This window comes from Sphaerodactylus townsendi, linkage group LG01 (genome assembly GCF_021028975.2).
Source record: "Sphaerodactylus townsendi isolate TG3544 linkage group LG01, MPM_Stown_v2.3, whole genome shotgun sequence".
NCBI classification, from domain to species: Eukaryota; Metazoa; Chordata; class Lepidosauria; order Squamata; family Sphaerodactylidae; genus Sphaerodactylus; species Sphaerodactylus townsendi.
This window is the reverse complement of record NC_059425.1, coordinates 62,758,861-62,779,115: the sequence shown is the minus strand read 5'-3', so window position 1 is coordinate 62,779,115 and position 20,255 is coordinate 62,758,861. Positions and strand designations below refer to the sequence as shown.

General features: G+C 40.0%; 1 protein-coding gene across 1 annotated transcript in view; it reads left to right on the top strand.

Annotated features, from left to right (window-relative positions):
- The first annotated feature begins 437 nt into the window (after window positions 1-437).
- LOC125438524 (calpain-8-like) overlaps window positions 438-20,255 on the top strand; it is a 73,916-nt gene continuing 54,098 nt past the window's right edge. The window contains exons 1-6 of the mRNA XM_048506959.1: window positions 438-674; window positions 14,597-14,666; window positions 15,532-15,650; window positions 16,025-16,158; window positions 17,170-17,338; window positions 19,304-19,387. Of these exons, the coding sequence (XP_048362916.1) occupies window positions 438-674; window positions 14,597-14,666; window positions 15,532-15,650; window positions 16,025-16,158; window positions 17,170-17,338; window positions 19,304-19,387 (813 nt within the window). The remainder of the gene's footprint in view (window positions 675-14,596; window positions 14,667-15,531; window positions 15,651-16,024; window positions 16,159-17,169; window positions 17,339-19,303; window positions 19,388-20,255) is intronic.

The window sequence follows — 20,255 nt, the reverse complement described above, 5'->3', positions numbered from 1 at the left end:
TTAAGTACTTTGCAACTCTGGAAATAGAACAGTAATTTATATCTTCATAAGCACTGAAAAATTAGACCTTCCCATTCGGACAAAGCTGCCCATTCTCGTACTATACTATCCATCCAGTCTAACTCCTTTTAAAATACTTAGTTTCTACTATATATTCCTTAATATTTATTAGAATTCCCTTCTCATAAAAGTGTTGGAGAACTGAATGGATGCTAAATTCACTTGACTATTTCCTTCCTAATGTAATCTCATTGTTTCCACCCTTTTGTCTTTTTCTTTTTGAAGTGTACATATTTACTTTCTTATGTTGACTCCTTTTCTGACAGGTGCTGGTCTATGTAATGTGTTTGCTCACTCCACCCTCACCAGGTCCTTCACTTGCATACTTTCCACCTTCCCTTTGTGCCTGAAGTTCTGCCGTGCTGTTGCAGAGGGCAATGGCAAGTGTAGCCATTAAACTGGCCCGAGAGAAGGCAGCATTAGAAGGTCTTGGTTCCAATGCCCGGGCAGTGAAGTACTTAAACCAGGATTTCCAGGCTCTAAGGAGGCAGTGCTTGCAGTCTGGTAGTCTCTTTAAAGATGAAGAATTCCCTGCTTGCCCTTCTGCTCTTGGCTACAGGGATTTGGGGCCATATTCTCCCAAAACTCAAGGCATTGTCTGGAAACGACCCCCCGTGAGTACATACTTTTGATGGCCTGCTAGATTTTGATAATATTCAGTTTACTTGAAAATTTATCTCCAACGCAGTGACTAACGTTAAAACTGGATATGATAATAGAGGTTCCTTAAGCTCTCTCCTGTTCATGTTTAAAATATGAGTCAGCATAATGGTTGGATTGGGCTGGGGAGATTGCCATCAATCTCACTGGGTGATCTTGAGCCAGTCACTCCTGGTTTCAGGCTAACATACCTCACAGAACTGGTGTAAAGATAAAAGGATAGTAAGGTACAACCCTCAACTCCTCAAATGAAAAGCAGGGCGAAAATGTATTAAATAAATCAATGAGCCATAATGGACCCCAGTTTATGAATGAAAATATGTATGTGGGTAAGGGAATCCATCCCTTGGTTAATCTTGCTGTGTTTTACTACTTGACCACTTTGCTGGCCAGTTTGCCTCACTGCTGAAATTAGAAATGATCTGAGGGCAAAGTGTTTGGCAAAATAAAGCAAGCAAGGACAAGTTTTTAACTCTCCTCATCCATATACACATTTTTGTAATAAAAGTAGACAACACACCACCTGTTTTAAATATGAATGAGGCAAACATATGGATAAATTAGTGCGGCTTTGCTCAAAGGTCAGCCCTACTCTACGGAACTTCTTGAACTTTGAAAGAAGTATTTCTTTAATCTTTTTTTCATTGTCCTTTACCTCCATCTTGCAGGTTTAAATGGGAACAAATGTACTGAAGTTTGCCTCCAGAGGTTTCAAGTCCTTTGGAAACTGATAGATTTGTCAATCAAATCACCTAAAGTCAGAGACATTTTTGGAATTGCAATGTCTTAAATAAGGGTCAATTCATTATATTCCATGGAAATGTGAAAACGAAAATACATCTATTATGTTCCATGAACTGTGACTGTTTGAAATAAGGGACAGCTGGCAACTTTCACAATTGAGAATACCTGGAAATATTATTTTGTAGGATTTCCTTCTGTGCTCTGTAATAGGTTTGAACTTTGCTTATCAAAAAACCAACAAAAACACTTCTGCTCTTTTAGAGGTACTAGTGGCTAACCAGAAGATTTTACCCATTTTCTTATACAGCAGAGAGAAGTAGCTTTAAAAAACCCTCCCTGTAACAAGTTAGAACAGATGATTATTTTTCTCCAGGTAAATGTAATAAAATTATCTGTTTTTCCTTTCATTTTAAATATTCCCTTTTATGCAAGGGGTTAGATTTTATTGGTTTCCCCTCATCATCTTGTCCATTTTATACCGTATCAAAGGTAACCTCTAAGCTCCCCTTGAGTTTCGGAAGCAACTGATCTGATAGTGCAGACACTGCATAGACTGGAGACTATTTGCAGTCCAGCTGTGTATGTCATGGCCTCTCTGTGTTCCTGCTAGCAAGAGGTTATCAGCAAAAGAATGAGAACTTATTAGTAGTGAAAAGAGAAGGAAGGAAAAGATAAAATCACAAGGTGAAATGCCACAGGCTATTTTTAATAGACATTTTAATGGAAGAACCAAACATCTTTGAAAGAGGCACTTATTCTCTTGGCATGTGGGGATCATTCAAAAAGAATAGCAACTAAAATGTATAAAAGTAAACATTTAAAAAGAAAAAATGAACCTGGCAAGTGTTGATGCCTTTGCTAAATTCTTCCAGAAACAAACAAAAAAGCCAATAGAGTCAAACATACTTGGATTTTTTTTCGTATTTCTGTATTAATGCAAACTGAGAATTTTCACGGTTTGGGATTTCTTGAGGCAACTATGCAGCAAAACCATTGGAAAATATTGTATTCATTGAGGTTGCTTACTCCAGCCTCCCAATTCTAAAACCTACTTTAGCTCACTTGAAGCATTCCATTCTAAAAGAAGATATGCAACTCGAGCCAGTGTATGGTAGTGGTTAAGAGCAGGTAGACTCTAATCTGGGGACTCTGGTTTGATTTCCCACTCCTCAACATGAGTGGTGAACTCTAATCTGTTGAATCAGGTTGGCTACCCCACTCCTGCACATGAAACCTGCTAGGTAACCTTGGACTAGTCACAGTCCTCTCTCAGCCCTACCTACCTCACAAGGTGTCTGTTGTGGGGAGAGGAAGGGAAGGTTCTTTGAGATGCCTTACAGTTGAGAAAAGTGGAGTATAAAGTGGAGTATAAATCCAAACTCTTCTTCTACTTCTGTATGGAGATTGTGTCACTACAGGATCTCCTTTAATTAATTAGTTAATTCCAAAAAGAATGTGCAATATAGGACAGCAATAGTCAATATTGAGACACTATGTCACTTCTAGATCTCCTTTAATTAATTAGTTAATTTAAAAAAAGGTGTGATATAGGGTGGCAATAGTCCATAATGGCTTGAGACTTGTATGGACCCTCAATCGCACATGCGCTAAACAGGGGCAGAGAGGAGCAGAATCATACTTGCTAGTCTTGCCCTTGACCTCACTGTGTTTGTTGGAATATTTGCATAGATCTATATGGGTATTAAAATCATACGTACACAGGCTGTATGAGAACAAAGCAGTTCTACTTATTTCCAGGGTCCCTATTGCACTGGAGGATTTATAGGTGTGCACCTGTATATGCACAGGACTGTGTTTAGTCATTCCACGGAATACACAGAGATCATCAGCAGGATAATGAGGAAATTCCATTTTCTTTTATTTGCATGCAGTAAACATCAACACAAGGGCCAGCATAGTGTAGTAGCAAAGGGTGGCAGACTCTAATCTGGAGAACCAGGTTCAGTTCCTCACTCCTCCATATGAAGCCTGCTGGGTGACCTTGGGCCAGTCAGAGTACTTTCAGAACTCTCTCAGCCAGGCCTGTAACCATGGTGGGAAAAAAGGGCAGTGGCCCATCAATAATTTGTCATGCCCTTTCAATCAGCTTTAGGAGCTGGTGTAAAAACTGTCACAAGTCTTTCAAGTGTAAATTCTCTATGTGAAGGGAAAAGAAAGGAGTTGAGGCAAAAATGTGTGAATTCTGTCATAAATCTCCTGTGAATTCTCTACGCAATTGGCAAAAACAGAATTAATAGTTAGCAAGGCTGAAGAGTCCTGATTTTAAAAACCTGCGAGCAGGAGAGTAAAATCATGTTGGAGGAGAGAGAGAGAGAGATTAAGTAATGCTGGGGTAAAAATCATATTGTATCAGACTCTGAACCAAGCAAAGAAAAAAGAGACAACAGGACAGCATTCCACAATAGTCCTGAAGAACTCTTATTGCTGGGGAATTTTTTTTTACAGGACAGGAGATAGATAATAAGGCATAGACCCAGAGGTAAGTGAGCAGAAATCTTTTGCTAATTTATGTGATCCCACAGGAATCTTATTTACAGGGGAAGGTTGTGATTTTTGCTCTGAAGATAGAAAGTTGCTGGGAAATAATCCCTTACTTGTAGGCAGCTTAGGAATTATGCCACTGCTTCTTGACCTCTGTGTTCACTTAGAAAGGAATCCTACTTACAGCCTGTTTTTTTTATTTACTTTATTTATAGTCTACCTTTCTGAATGAGACTCAAAACAGATTGCACTGTCTAAATCAATGCAATCAATCAGATGAGATAACTAATAAATAGTGCAATAAGTCTAGGATTACAGCAGTTTGAAACAGCAAAATCATTACACATAATATCTCAAACAATGCAGAAAATGGTATTACAAATATAGAGAGAAATGCAGTAGGAGCAGGACAATACCTAAACAGATAATACATAATATACAGTGAAATAATCCATAGTCCTGTTGCTTTTGTAAAAACTCCGTCCTGAATTATTCCATTATAATGCAGCTCCATTTTCTTTATAAAAATGTCCTCTTGAACCATTCTGCTTTACATAGTTTACAGAATTACAAAAGTGTACACATGCCCAGCCAGTTCACTGTGGCAAAGCTTTATCATATCAATGTATTGTCGAAAGCTTTCATGGCCGGAATCACTTGGGTGCTGTGTGGTTTCCAGGCTGTATGGCCGTGTTCTAGCAGGACACTAGTATGGCCATACAGAACACTGTATGGCCGTGTTCTGCTAGAACACGGCCATACAGCCCGGAAACCACACAGCACCCAACTTTATCATATCATCACCAAATATTGGTGGGGGTCCCCTCCCTCACCAAGCAAAAATATCCAAGAACAGAAAAAGCAGATAACAGAAAAAAAGAAAAAAACTCACAGGGCTACAGAAAAGGGGGCATCATGAATTGTGATTTTGTGACTGTTTGATAGTACTTTGGTGATTGTATGAGCATATCCTGGTGATCCTTTGAAGGTCATTTGATTACATTGCGTTAAACCGTGTAATCCACTTTGAATCTCAAGTAGAAAATTGGTCTATAAATATAGTAAATAGTAATGGGGTGACCTTGGTATATTCCTTGATAATTTTTTTTCTGGCTATGGACCTGTTTAGCAGACTGTATTTCTATCACTACTTAAATGAGAAGCTATGGTATTTATTTCTAAGTGGAGGTGCAACATGGGGTTTTAATTGGATTGTGAATTTATGGTTTTATGTATTGTCGAAGGCTTTCACGGCCAGATTCAACTGGTTCTGGTGGGTTTTCCGGGCTGTGTGGCCGTGGTCTGGTGGATTTTGTTCCTAATGTTTCGCCTGCATCTGTGGCTGGCTTCTTCAGAGGTGTATCACAGAGAAAAGTCTGTTTCACACTGTGTCTAAGTGCAAAGGGAAATTTTAGTGTGGTATATTGTGCATGTCCCAGGGTGGGGAACCAATCATTAAGTGTTTGGGTGGAACTTGCTATGCAAAGGTGTGGTTGAGTGCATTGTATTGCGGGTGGGGTTATCAGTCCATTTTTTAAGTACTGGGAGCCAGGCTTTGCTAATTGTTAACTTTTCTTCTTTCTTATTGAAGTTGTCTTGGTGTTTGTGAATTTCAATGGCCTCCCTGTGCAGTCTTCTGAATTGTCCAGAATTTCAGTGTTCTCAAATAAAATATTATGGCCAGTTTTGTTTAACACATGTTCTGCAACTGCAGATTTTTCAGGATGGTTAAGCCGACAGTGTCTTTTCGTCAGGTTCTCATCATATCACGGGTCTGAATGCTGTGTTTTGTGGTTTCCTATGTAGACCTTCCCACAGCTACAGGGTATGCGATATACTCCTGCAGAAATGAGGGGGGTCTCTCTTGTCCCTTTGCTGGGAGCGTAGCATTTGCTGTATTTTCCTGGTGGGTTTGAAGATGGTCTGTAGGTAATGCTTTTTCATCAGTTTCCCTATTTGATCTGTGATTCCCTTGATGTATGGTAGAAATATTTTTCCGGTGGTGGGCTGTTTCTTCTCAGTCCTCTGGGTTTTTCTTGGCCTTAAAGCTCTTCTGATTTCTGTAGTGGAGTAGCCATTAGCCTGCAGAGCCCAGTCTAGATGGTTGATTTCATCAGGGAGGAGATGAGGTTCACAAATTCGTTTTGCACGAGTTTTGATTATGCTCCTTTTCTGTTGTGGATGATGATTGGAGTTTTTATGTAAATACCGGTCTGTGTGTGTTGGTTTTCTGTATACTGTGTGGCCCAATTGGTGGTTGGGTCTGCGAAAGACCAAGACATCTAAAAAAGGCAGTTTCCCTTCTTTTTCAGTTTCCTAAGTAACTTATGGTTTTATGTTTTATGATGATGTGTTTTGTATGTTGGAAGCCACCATGAGCCTGTAAGGGGAAGGGTGGCATAGAAATGGGATTAAATAAATAAACAATACTACAAAGCCTTTGCACTACAAACTGGCTTGTGGCTTGTCCTAAACCAGACCTGTGATGGGCTGCCTTCCGCTATTCGCATTTGCCCCCACCCCAGTAGCAAATTTCTGGTTAAGGGTCTGCTCTCAGGCCACATGGAGGCAGGAAATGGCAAACCACCTCAGAACCTCTCTTGCCTTGAAAACCCTACATCATAACTCAGCTGAGACTGGATGGCACTTTTCACCACCAAACACCAATCCACTTCTATGGCAATGTGAGTTCTGCAAGCAAGCAGGCATCACTCTCTGCGTTAAATGACAGGAATGTGATGATAGTATACCTTTAAAAACAACAGCCCACTGGAGTTTTCAAAGAGGAATAGCTAGTCTGTTGTCAATTGGGAGAGAGCAGATCCAACAACAGAGAACTATACTCTATATGTATAGATATTGTGAAGTTGTCTATGTAAATAAAATCTTTGTTGATGGAGGATCAGTCTTCACACAGTATGAAAGAAAACACAACAATGTAGATGGGTGAAACAAATCAGCATGGACTTATAAGAAGGTGTATCTTTGTTGATATAGGTATACATATGGGACAATTTGTACATAATATTTTGTACATAATATTTTGTAACTGAGATAAAATTTTTGAGGAGTATGTTTGTGTAGGCAATAAGGAATGATTGAGTTCTTGCTTGAGACATGTACCTTCCTTATCATATACAAATGCATCATTAAAACTGACACACCTTTCATATATGTAGAACTTAGGCATCTGTTTCTTATATAAATGAAGTTGACCAAATATGAGGATACTTAAATTTGGTGGCTAGAACTGTGAACAGGCAAGACAGATCTGTCTACAAACCTTTAAAAAGCCCTAGTTTTGCAAAAAAATGTGAAAGCTAAAAACAAAACATATGTATGTAAAAAACCTGAATATGGTAAAAGGAGATCCTGTAGCCTTATGGAACAAATTCTCTCAGTGGCCAATGTCAGACAATCACAGATTTCAGCCTTGGAGGCAGGGTGAAGGGACAGCACCCTTTCTAAGCCTGTTTAGACCTTTGAGAGAGAATTTGGGTTGCCAGCTCCAGGTTGGAAATTTTGTGGTGAAGTCTGAGGAGGTCGTGGTTTGGGGCGGGGAGAAGCTTCAACCAAATACAATACCCTAGAGTCCACCCTCCAAAGCAACCATTTTCTCCAGGGCCATAGATCTCTGTCTTTTGGAGTTCAGTTGTAATTCTGGGAGATTTCCAGGTCTTACCTGGAGGATGGCAAACCTAAGTCTGGAAGCAACCTCTGGGTGACTTGATACTACACAACTTGTATGACTCAATTAGGCCAGCTGCTTGCTGCTGTTCAACAGCAGCCACCCTATGAAAGCCAATGTAAACTTAGAACTCAGAGTAGGATCTGGAAGACCCAGGTTCAAATTACCATCTTGCTGTGGAAACTCTGAAGCTGTGGAAGCTCACACAGAATTTTGGACTAGTCACATACTTTCAGCCTAACCTACTTCACAGGGTTGATTAATGATAAAAAAGGAGAAGAGTACAATGAAAGCTGTTTTGGTAGCCCATGTAAGAAAGGTGGGGTATAAATGAAGCAAATCTCTAATAAATATAGCTGTAGATGGGAGGCAGATAAAAGGTATGTTGATGAGGGGTTGAGAAGGCAGGAAAAGGTGACAGAATATGGGAGTTTCCAAGAGGAGGGAAAGAGGAAATAGTGTGGGAAGGAAGAAAATGAGGTACCACCCCTCAAATCCATGAGGATTCCTATCATACAGGCCCACCAATCATGCAACTGTGTTCACTGGCGTAATGGCCATTGGGCAAGGTGGGCAGCTGCCCAGGGCATCACCTTGTGGGGGGCATCAAAATGCTGGGTTCGTTTTTGGGTATTTTTAGTGGTTTTCCATTTTTGGCCTGCAGGGGGCGCAGTTTTTAGGCTAGCGGCACCAAAATTTCAGCGTATCATCAAGAGACTGTCCTTATGCGATCCCCCAAGTTTGGTGAGGTTTGGTTCAGGGAGTCCAAAGTTATGGACTCCCAAAGGGGGTGCCCCTATCCCCCATTGTTTCCAATGTGAGCTAATAGGAGATGGGGGCTACAGTTTTGAGAGTCCATAACTTTGGCCCCCCTGAACCAAACTGCACCAAACCTGGGGGGAATCATTAGGGCAGTCTCCTGATGAGACCCTGAAAGCTTTGAGACTGTGCCTTCAAAAATGTGCGCCCCCAGCCTGCAACCCTCATTGACAGCAATGCAGAAAACTCAATGCAGAACAAAGATTCTTGGGCAAATTTCGGGATGTTCTTGCAGGGAGGGCATTCTTGGATGTATCAGCACCAAAATTTCAGGGTATCATCTGGAGACTGTCATGATGGCACCCCCAAGGTTTGGTGTGGTTTGGTTCAGGGGGTCCAAAGTTATGGACCCTCAAAAGGGTAGCCCCCATCTCCTTAGCAAAGAATGTGGGATGGGGTACCCCCTTTGAGGGTCCATAACTTTGGACCCCCTAAACCAAACTGCACCAAACTTTGGGGGTACCATAAGGACAGTTTCCAGATGATACCCCGACATTTTGGTGCCGATACATCAAAAAATGCGCCCCCTGCAGGAACATTCCAGAAATTTGCCCTTTGGGAGTCCATAACTTTGGACTCCCTGAACCCAACCTCACCAAGCTTGGGGAGTAGCATAAGGACAGTCTCCTGATGATATGCTGAAATTTTGGTGCTGATATGTCTAAAAATGCACCCCCTGCAGGCACCAATGTCCTGGTGCAAAAAAAAATTTGATCATGGTGGAGTGGCCGCCCATGGGGGGGGGGCATCCAAATCAGGTTTTGCCCAGGGCTACAGTTTGCCCAGGGCTGCCTCGCTATGCCCCTGACTGTGTTACAGTTTTTCTAGATATAGATGACAGAGGGTGTGGTGAATGTGAAAGCTTCAGACTGAGGGGCAGCTAAATTGGTTGGCTGTCGGGTGGGAAGGAGATAGGATCACCAATTCCAGGATAGGAATTCCTAGAGATTTGGGGAAGGATCATATGGAGGGGAGGGGAGAGACCTCAAAAAAGTATGAGGCCATAGACACTGCCCTCCAAAATAGCCATTTCCTCCAGGGGGTACAGGGCACAGAACTTGATGTACTGCAGGTCTACTGCCTCTATAACTACTAGAATATTCTCAAATTGATTCCTTTTGGCTGAAGATTACTTCCATATTAGCTGTTTACTCAGGAATTGCCATTTTTTGATCACGTTTGTTAACAAAAAACCCACATAATTTGCAACCTATTGCATCCCTGTGCTGTCTGTGGGTGTCCATTTTTTTCAGAACTTATTTATGGCAATTAAAAAAAATAATTATTTTGACCTTGAATGTCTCAGGATTACTTTCCTTCTGTTCTTTCTGTTTCTTTTTTAAAAAATCACATTTCTTTTCTCCAGATTGCCAGTTAACATTCATGAATAAATTGATACTTAAAGATAGATATATGTGCTTAACTATTGTAGTCAAAACCTGTCTCATGTTTTGCTTTGTTTTAGGATTGTTATAATGTTATAACTAAGAAAAATAAAATACTCTAAAATAAGAATTCAATGTAATTGTAATTTTTTAAAAGCACTTTACCTACTCATCCTTGAATAAGAACTGTTGATTAATCATAGATTTAGAAATGCCAGGAAGAAACTAAAGCTATAAGGGGAAAAAAAGGAAAATTGCAGCAAAAAGCAAAAACTTTGTTTAGAACAATGGCCCATTATTTGCTTTAGAGGACCAGCAAACAGTACAAGACAAGACCTTCTCCAAATTTGCCACCTAGCTCAGTATCCAGATGTTTACCATCTCTGAGTGTGGAGATTATCTTTAGTTTCCATGACTAGTATCTATGATGGGCAATTCCCCCATGAATTTATCCAATCCCCCTCTTTTAAAGCTAATTTTGCTAACTGCCTTCACAATATCAGTTATATCAACTGCTGTTGAACAGCATATAGCTCTTACAAAATGATTAGTTGAAACTTGCCTGTTGGGTGGGTGTTGCTGGGTTTTACAGAGAGTATATTTCTGTTTTCAGTGCTTTGTGGAAACCCTTCTGCTAGTCAGCTTGCAGCTTTTTGAGGAAGATTAGGACAAAATGTGAAAACAGCCTTCCTTCTGTAGCAGACACTATCCAGATGCATTCTTGCTTTTAACCTGGTGTCTTCAAAACCCTTTCTTCTCTTGGGACAAAATATCTCATGAAAATGGAAGCTAAGAATATCAAGCAATTATTACTGAGATATGATGTCCCTGTCTGCATCCTTGGCCGTTCTTCCATTGTTCACTGTTCTTACTTCAGAGGCTGCAGGCTCCTGATTCCAGGATGGCTGGTCAGCTGCATCTCTAGGCTACATGCTGGATGTAAGCAAAATGAACAGCTGCTCACTGCATGTGCTGACTCATCTCATTGTCTGACAGTGTTCCTCATACAAGATCTGATTTTTTAAAAAATTGCTAGGTAAGGAATTCCAACTTCAATCTTGAAAGCAGTGACACCTATGCTTCCTTTCTTTCCCCCACAACAATCCACTACATATCCATTTAGTCTACTATACTTGAGCTAGAGTGAGAGGGGATTGTGTGTATTGCATGCATGCTTGGAGAACCTATACAGAATGGACATGAATTGTAACTAGAAAATGCTTCAGCTATGTCCTGGCGACAAATGGTAATTATATGGTACAATATTGTACACTGTAAAGAAATCTAAATTCAGATGTGGAAACATTTTTGAGAATAGGACAAAATAGCATATAGAAAGGAATATTTTCAGAATCGTTTAGTGAAAAACTCTCCCCTCCCCTTCCTGTGCTGTGAAACAAAAGTCAGGAGAACTCAAACATCTTTCTACGTTGAGGTGAGGTAGATTGGCACTGGCCTTTTCCACACAGCACAAATGTAACATCATCAGGATGTTATAAAAAGAGTTTTGGGGAGGATGTTTGCACAGCTCTCTCCAAAAACTTTTTTTCTCCATGCCTGGTTGAAGACATTTCCTGCAGTGCTTGCCCAGTGTGAACAAAGCAGGCAGGAAATGTCTTATTTCTCCTGTGCAATTTTAAAGCTTTCTCCCTTCCATTCTGCTACATTTTTACTGCTGCCTGCCATTTTAGGCTGACTCTCTGCCTGCCCACCATTTTGTGAAATTCCCCAAGCACGTTTTCCCCCCTGGCAGTGATGCGGTCTGCCATTTCCCTTGTTGAAGTACAGTGACACAATAATTACAACAGATGAATCTATAAAAGGATTTCATTATAAAGCTATTAAATATAAGCTAAAAACCTATGCAGATGACATAGCCTGTTTTATAGAAGAACCACTGAAAAATATGCCACATCTTACGGAAATAATAGCCCAATATGGCAAAGTTGCAGGATTTAAAATTAACAACTCAAAAACAAAGGGGTTTATGAACAAATAATTCAGAGATCAACACATTAGAAAATATATCACAATTTAAAGTTGTAAAGGAAATAAGATACTTAGGGGTTACATTAGAAAATAGTAATAAAAACCTAATAAGGAATAACTATGATACACTCTGAGCAGAAGTAAAGCAGAAATTTCAAAAATGGGGGAACATGAATTTTTTTCTCTTTTGAAAGATTTCACTCATTAAAATGTCAATCCTTTTTAAATTGATGTTTTTATTTCAAAATCTTCCCTTAATTACTTCCAGGAAAATATTTAAAAACTGGGAATCCAAAATTATTAAATTCCTTTGGGGAGGAAGGAAACCCCAGGTAAAATACCTTATAGATGACAAAAAAGGGGAGGTTATGGTCTACCAGACCTCCAACTATACTATGACGTTGCTTCCCTGTCTTGGATTAAGAAATGTGTTAATCTAACTGATTATAATCTATTAACCATAGAGAGTCACATTAACCAAACAGGATGGCATAATAACCAAACAGGATGGCATACCTCTGGCCCATTCATATTGATAAAAAAACCAAAGTACAAATTTTTCAAAACACATTTTGTAAGAAATGCGTTATTTAAAATTTGGAAAAGATATAAAAATATTTTCTATACAAAACTTCCAAACTGGTTATCCAGGATGGAAGACCTACACATCAAAGAAAGAAGTGGAAGTAAAGATTGGCCAACCTATAAGGACTTAACCATCTCAACACAAGGCAATCCGATATTTAAACCTAGACTCTTGATTACATTTAACTGATACCCATGTCATTGGTATACATGCCTACAACTACAGAACTGCTGGAGTTACGACATGAAAAATTGGGGCACCAATATCAAACAAATTGACTTGGACAAAATATTTCTAGGCGATAACTGTAAACTCATAAGTAAATTCCATCGATTCTTATTGGAACAAAAAGCAGAAATGGAATTAATGAAACCAAATATGATAAAATGGGCAGAAAATGTTAGCTCTAAAACAATGGGGAAAATATTGGATTAGCATCTACAAATATACCGCCAAAACTGATCAATGGGAACATAATTTAAAAATATTTTACAGAAGTTATTTAACCCCATTAACCATCTCAAAAATAAACAACACTCACTAAAATGCTGGAAGTATGGTCAAGAGATAGGTACTTTTTCCCACTCTTGGTGTCCGAAAATAAAAAAATATTGGTCTTTAAAAATCATTGGAAAACAATTTAGGAAAAAAAACCCCAACTTACCTTTTTGGTCCGGTTATGACAGATGATATTTTTGAGAAATCGCAAATGCATTTATTATCTCATTTAATTATAGCAGCCCGTCTTGTTTTAGCAAAGTTTTGGAAAACTGATTTCCTTCCAACAATGAACGACTGGAAAATGAAAATCCAACAACTATTCATCTTGGATAAACATGCTTATCAAGTTAAATAGCTGTCTTCAGAAACCTACACAAAAAACTGGCAGTTATGGATTTCTTATGTTAAAAAGCAAATAGACTGTTTAAAGTATTAAAAAGCAATATACCGAAAGGTAGTGTATTATTTCTTTTTTATAGAATTATATTGATTGATTTTAAATAATAACATAAGTAAGGAGAGAAACCAAAAACTGTTTACATTTGTTAACATATTACAAACATATCTAATTGTCTATCTCTCTCAACCCCCCCAACTAAAACATCCTATATTGCCTCCCTCCTTCCCATATTTCCCTCCCTCCCTACTTTCTACTTCCCCTTCAGATTCCTATAACTACTTTATCTATTCCACTTGAAAGAAAACTAAAAGAGGGAGAGATCCAAAATCCTTAATTTAAAAGAGTAGTTTAAACTCCTCTCTTTCCAATATAAATTTCAAGGGAAAAAAAGAAAATGAAAAATCTTTACCTATAATACTTTCCCAACCTTTATACCAATGAACAAAAAAATTAGAATTATATATTGTATTATATATTGTATTACTTCATACAGTTCATACACACGTAGGGGGGTGCCATGGGGGGCAGGGGGTCCGCAGGGGGCCCTGGGGGTGATTTTGCATCCCCCCTTGACGAGATTTGTTGTACCCAGGGACAGAGATTACCCCCTTGTCCCTAGTGGAGTTAATCATTAATAACCAGTTCTCCGAACTGAGAAAATTTTAGTAACCGGTTCTACCGAATAGGTGCAAATAGGTTGCATCCCACCTCTGCGTGTACCCCCAGGGGTATGGACTAGAATTTTTGGGCATTCGCAAAAAAATAATGTAATGGGGTTGCTAATATGGAGGTACAATTTTAGGGAAATGTATTGCCAAGTGGTATGTGAGTGAAAAAAGATTGGACACCGTTGATTTAGAGTCCATAGTAAAAAAAATTATAAACAGCCATCATAAAAAGTAGCAAAAGCCAAGTTCATGAGAGGGAAACCTTACTCCGTGTGGTAGGAGAAACATGTTGCTGGATCTCTATAGCGGTTCTTTAGTATGAGAGCAAATGATCCTTTGTATAACAGAAATAACCATACTCAATGATGCCCAGTTCAAAAAACCCTCTCCTTTTAATCCTAGTACTCAAACACCTAGAAATACTGTTTGCTTATCAACTTCATTTGTAACATCTGTTTACAATTCCTATTTCATAAGCACCTTCTTTTGATACAGCCTCCTGAAAATTAGCATGATGGCTCATTGCTGGGCCTGGTACCTTACTATGTTTTACACTTATACTTATTGACTATCTAATTCAGCCATTATTTTCAGGATCTAGTCCCGAATGCACAATTCATTGTTGGAGGAGCAAGTCGAACAGATATTCGTCAAGGAGCCCTGGGTGAGTAAATGAACTCTAAATACTATTTGTGTAGAACAACAGATTAACCTGGTGGACCTAGAATATTTATATAATCTGTTTGAATAACCCATTTTAAAAAAATATTTTGGTTTTCATTTAAATGCTGGATCACCTGTGCAATATTATTCACAGCTTATACACACACCCATACCCCACACTCCATGCTGATATGGTGTTGACCTAGAAGACTGGATAGTCAAATAGTGCAAAATAATGCATAACATGGGAGAAAAGGGGTGACCACAAGGTCCAGGTTAGCGGATTGATAGCAATGTTTGTGATTGTGGATATAGCCTCTCCATGTGTGAGGCCCTAGGGCTGCTAAGAAGAATAGGGATTGGGTAGATAAGATGTCAAGGCCCCCAACTGCCAGTGGGTGTCCCTCAAGTTTGGCATCTCATATGATTTGCTTTCATTTCATAATTGGATTGGATATGGGCAATATAAGGAAAGACCCCGGAGGAAATCTTCTGGGCACCTTTGATGGCTCTTGATGGCCCTGTGAGTTTTAGATGTTTGCCCCCCTTTGCTCCCTTTACAGAGGATTCTGCCAGGGACTGACGAGCAAAGGAAGGTGGTCCATTTTCCTTTCTAAGAGGGTAAGATATAGCAGTATGATAATACTTATCAAAAAAACAGATTAGGTCTGGCTGCTGTTTCTTTTACAAGTAAAACCGAGCATTTTGAACAATTAAACCCTGATTAAAATTTAATTGGTGTCCCTGGGGGCTGGATCTGATGGACTATTCTTAGACAATCATGGAAGGAATTGTTTGACTCAAGTCTGCTTGTTATATTCATATGCTATTATATTCAGTTTTTTCATTAATCCTGATGTTCTTAGGTGATTGCTGGCTTTTGGCAGCCATTGCATCTCTCACATTGGATCAAGAAATATTAGATCGAGTTGTTCCCAAAGATCAAAGCTTTCAGAGAGACTATGCTGGGATCTTTCATTTCCAGGTATCTCTTCGGTACTGTATATAGCAATAACACTGAGTAAAGGCTGGTAGGGACTGTTGCACAAATATTCATTTACTGCCATGTAAAGAAGAATCTCAGCCCTTGCTGGTCACTTAACTTTTTGGCAACATATTCCACTTTCCATATTTATTCAGTCGCCTTTTCTCAATGCTCAATTAGGTATTTCACTTCCTTATGTGATCTAACACCATAAACTGTATGATTATTTGCACAGAACTATAAAAAATGGGTGTGAAGGTTAGCTATTTCTGTGATTCAGTTCTGTGATTCAACATTTCTGTATGTGATGCATCTTGAACTGTTGTTACATGATCTGATTTTCAATCTCTTTCTCTCTCTTCATTTTTACTCAGATCTGGCAATATGGAGTGTGGGTAGATGTTGTAGTTGATGACCGGCTCCCCACCAAAAATGGGCAGCTAGTTTTTCTGCACTCAGAAGAAGGAAATGAGTTTTGGAGTGCCCTGTTGGAGAAGGCCTATGCCAAGTAAGCCAAAGCTAATTGTGAGACAGACCCTATTTATAGATACAAAAGACCAGGGGCATATCTGCCAGAAGGACATGAGGTAGCACACCATCTAATCACATGGGGGTGGGGCGCAGGGGTGGGGCTGTGCTCACTGGCTCCAGGCTTTAGACCTGGGTGCCTCACCAGCTCCAGGTGGTAGACCTGGGCGTCATCACCGGCTCCTGGCGGTAGACCTGGGCACCTCATTGGCTTTGAGCGGTAGACCTGGGCACTGGAGGGGTGGGGGGTGGGGGGCAGAAAACTCAGATTTTGCCCTGGGCTCCATTTCCCCTCGATACGTACACTCTCAATTCCTGAAACCATTGTGAATGGCAAAATCTGCAGATGCTGCAAGGCAAGCCTTTGCTGCTTCATGGTAGCAAAACAACCAAATTTCGCCAAAAACTTAACAATATAATAATTATAATGGTGGCACAGTAGGAGTAAAAACAGTCTGGAGACTGCATCACATGATCAGATTATGAGTTGCTAATCTGCAAATGGGGAAGGCCTACTGTATCTGATCAGTGGTTTACTGTGTCTTGTGCCGCCAATTGGACCTATACTGTAACCAGGTATGCAAATAGAGCATGGCTACAGGGCCACATGGTTAATCAGATATGATTAAGCTACAGAGCCTAGATGGAAGGTCTCCAATAACTTTATGCAGGTTGTCTTGAGTTCCATAATAAAAGAGATACATGAAATAAATGTAACATGGGAGAAGATGTAACATAATGATGCTGATTATGACCCAACATGTTCATGTTAGTCCTAGTGTACATGGCTAATGATTTGGGTGATCTGCATGTATGACTGTGGTCTTTCCTGACCTGTAGTCTTCATTTTTTTTAAAGCACTCTTGGGACTTACTCTCTTGAAAATTTTATGTGCACTAACTTAGTCTTTCTTAATATAGGCACATGCACAGAGAACAGCTTTATGCTCTTTTAATGCCTCTCTGTTTTTCTTGTCATTTTTTCACCCCAGGTTGAATGGCTCCTATGAGGCTCTTTCTGGAGGATCTTCTCTAGAAGGTTTTGAAGATTTCACTGGTGGCATCTGTGAATCTTATGACCTTAGGAAAGCCCCACCCAACCTGTTCCAAATCATCTGGAAGGCCTTACAAACTGGTTCATTGTTGGGTTGCTCCATTGATGTAAGAAGCTAAATAAATAAAAGCTAAGGGTACCTTAAAAAAAGCTAACATTATGTCTGTTTAAAAAAATAAGTTCTGGCCTATCTCATGGGGGAATTTCAGATCAGTAGCAGATGCTTTTATTATTGATCTTTCTGACAAAAGCACTCAGGCCCCCATACTGTTTTAGGAAACAGTGATAAAAGTGATAGGGTCCCTAAGTTGGGATTTGGAATCCTGGAAAAGAGAAATAGTTCACTGCAAGAAATATAACATCACTTAGGCAGTCAGAATACCATAAAGCACACACATTACACCCAAACTAGAATGCTATATTTTGTGTCCTGAGTGATTCTGCATGGAGAAGCTGTCTGGGGAGATTCCATCTAGGAAGCCTTAAGACCTATGCAAGCTATGACATTTGGAATTTCCTGATGAGAGCTTCCCAAGGCCACATAGGGATCTGAGCAATAATCCTGAAGAGCTACCTGACCTAGGGGGAAAATATATCTTGACCCAGGCTGACCAGGTCAAAGGAGGGTAGGGTCCGGTATCTGATAAAACTCTGGGAGGAGAGGGGTGAGGTCTCTTCTCTTTCTCTTTTTCTGTCTGCCGGGTCACTGGAGGGAACAGACCTCTTGCCGTGGCTGTTCAGAAAGCAGCCATTTTTAACCATGTGCTCATCCAAGGAGCTCACTCAGCCTGCCAGGTAATGAGAACTCTTTGAGAATTGCAACCTTCTAAGCTTTAAGGGCCTACCCTATTTTCCACAACTGCTAGGGTATGTTTTGCGAGAGGAACCGGGGATTTGCGTTTACATCTCCTTTGTTTTGGAAACCCTTGCTCAATCTGGTGCAGTGCTAAAATATACTTGTAATCATTTTATTTTAATAAATACTTTTAAACCTTAGATGTGGAGAACAGTTTTCTGTACCACGAATGCCCTACTGTCTTGGATGCGCTATCTAAATAGGAGGGGGGAGGAAGGCTGGCAACTGGCAAGCAGTTTTTCCTCCAGGACCTCCAATCTGCTCTGTGGAACCCAAGAGAGGGGAACCAAGGGAAACTGAGGCAAGGTCTCATGGTTGGAAAGGAAGTTGGGGAATCCTGGCCTTCCCCAGCGGACAGTCCTCGAACAGTTAGGTAGTGGCAGCAGTTTGCCCAGAGAGAAAGCTAGCCCTCCCCAGGAAAAGTTGGCAACCCCTGCAAGAGGCCCATTCCGCCACAATAGGAATAATAATTTTAAAAGTGTTTTTATTTCCCAGGCATGGAAAGAGGGAGAAAATTCAGGTGAACTCAGTGGACAGCCACTTGATTGACTAGATTGTGTCATCAAAGTGTTTCTTAAGTAGGAAAGCTTCCAAAATAGAAAAGGACAGCTTGGACTGGGAGGAGATGTGTTAGATACAGTCACCTCATCCAAACTGGGATGGCAGGTAATAAAATGTCATTAAGTTAAAGGTTGATGTCTCTTATTAGAAAGAAATGTGGGAAAGAGTATTGTGCCTAAGAGACCTTAAATGAGCTGGTTGGTCATGAACCCAAGATGAAAGGAGGTAGAGACTGAGACCAGCAAGACAGAGGCTTAAAGGTCATGGCATATCTTCCTTATTTTCCCTCCTTGCTCAAGGTAGTTTGCATGGGACTATGGCCATGTAACAGTCACTATAAAGGGACAAAGCCAACTGTGAGGATTTCTAAGGCCCCTTCCGCACACGCAAAATGATGCGTTTTCAAACCACTTTCACAACTGTTTGCAAGTGGATTTTGCTATTCCGCACAGCTTCAAAGAGCACTGAAAGCAGTTTGAAAGTGCATTATTCTGCATGTGCGGAATGATCCTAAGTTTGGTTTTAAATATATTTATGGTAAATGCTGATGGAAAAGTAGCTTTGATTTTTTTTGAAAAAACTTATTTTATTTCAGGTAATTTGGTCATTAAAACAGTGCTTTCTACAATAACTTGACAACATTTTTCTTTGTTAGATCACCAGTGCAGCTGAAACAGAAGCAATCACAAGTAAGAAGCTAGTCAAAGGTCATGCATACTCTGTTACTGGAGCAGAAGAGGTAAAAACCTGAACAGTGTATGCATTTTTGTACAGCCTGAACTGCAACAAGAATGATATTCAGTGCTGTTTTTAGTTTGTTAAAGTTCAGTCCTTCGAATGTTCCTTTTGGGCTGATGCCTCAGAGACATGTTCCATCCACCTCATAGATGAGCTGGTGCACATAGAAAGTTGCTCTAAACTGAAACAGAACATTGGTCCATCAAGGTCTGTCTAGCCTAGGGTGTTACTCTAGGTAGGCAGTCTCCACTCTCCACTGAAGTTGGGGCAAATTACATGAAGATGGAGAGCAAGAGGAGTTAACTGAGATCCATAAACTATGTATACCAGCTTTGTCCTGAGTGAGAACTCTTAAAAGTAGCAGGGAGTAGTTAACATTGAAATGGCTTTTATTAAAAAATAAAAATAAGAAAATAAAAATATATTTCAAACAGTGAACATATACATGAGCTGACTAAGAGAAAAAGGGAGGAAATTGTCAAAGAAGGATGACAGTTGCCAGTTTTGAAGAGATGTCTAGGGATGCAACGCTGAGGAGAAAATGACCAGAATTTCCAGAAGCAAAAAGGAGAACCCCCACACAAGTGGGCTTGGTTGCATGGATCCAGAACACATACTATGAAAGGCCAAAAGACCACTATTAATATTTCCAAATGGGTCTGAGGCTGTATGAAGTAAACTGGCAGGATAACCAGAGGCAAAGATTTGATTTCTTTTCTGGAGTTCCAGCAAAATGGGAGGAGAGGTAGATTCCGCATGGGAGAAATATAACGGATTGATGAAAGGAAATATCCCAGTTTGGGAAAGAATATCACATCGGCCCCTCCTCTGAAGGAGAATTGACCTGTTATATTTCCCTCAACCCAGGT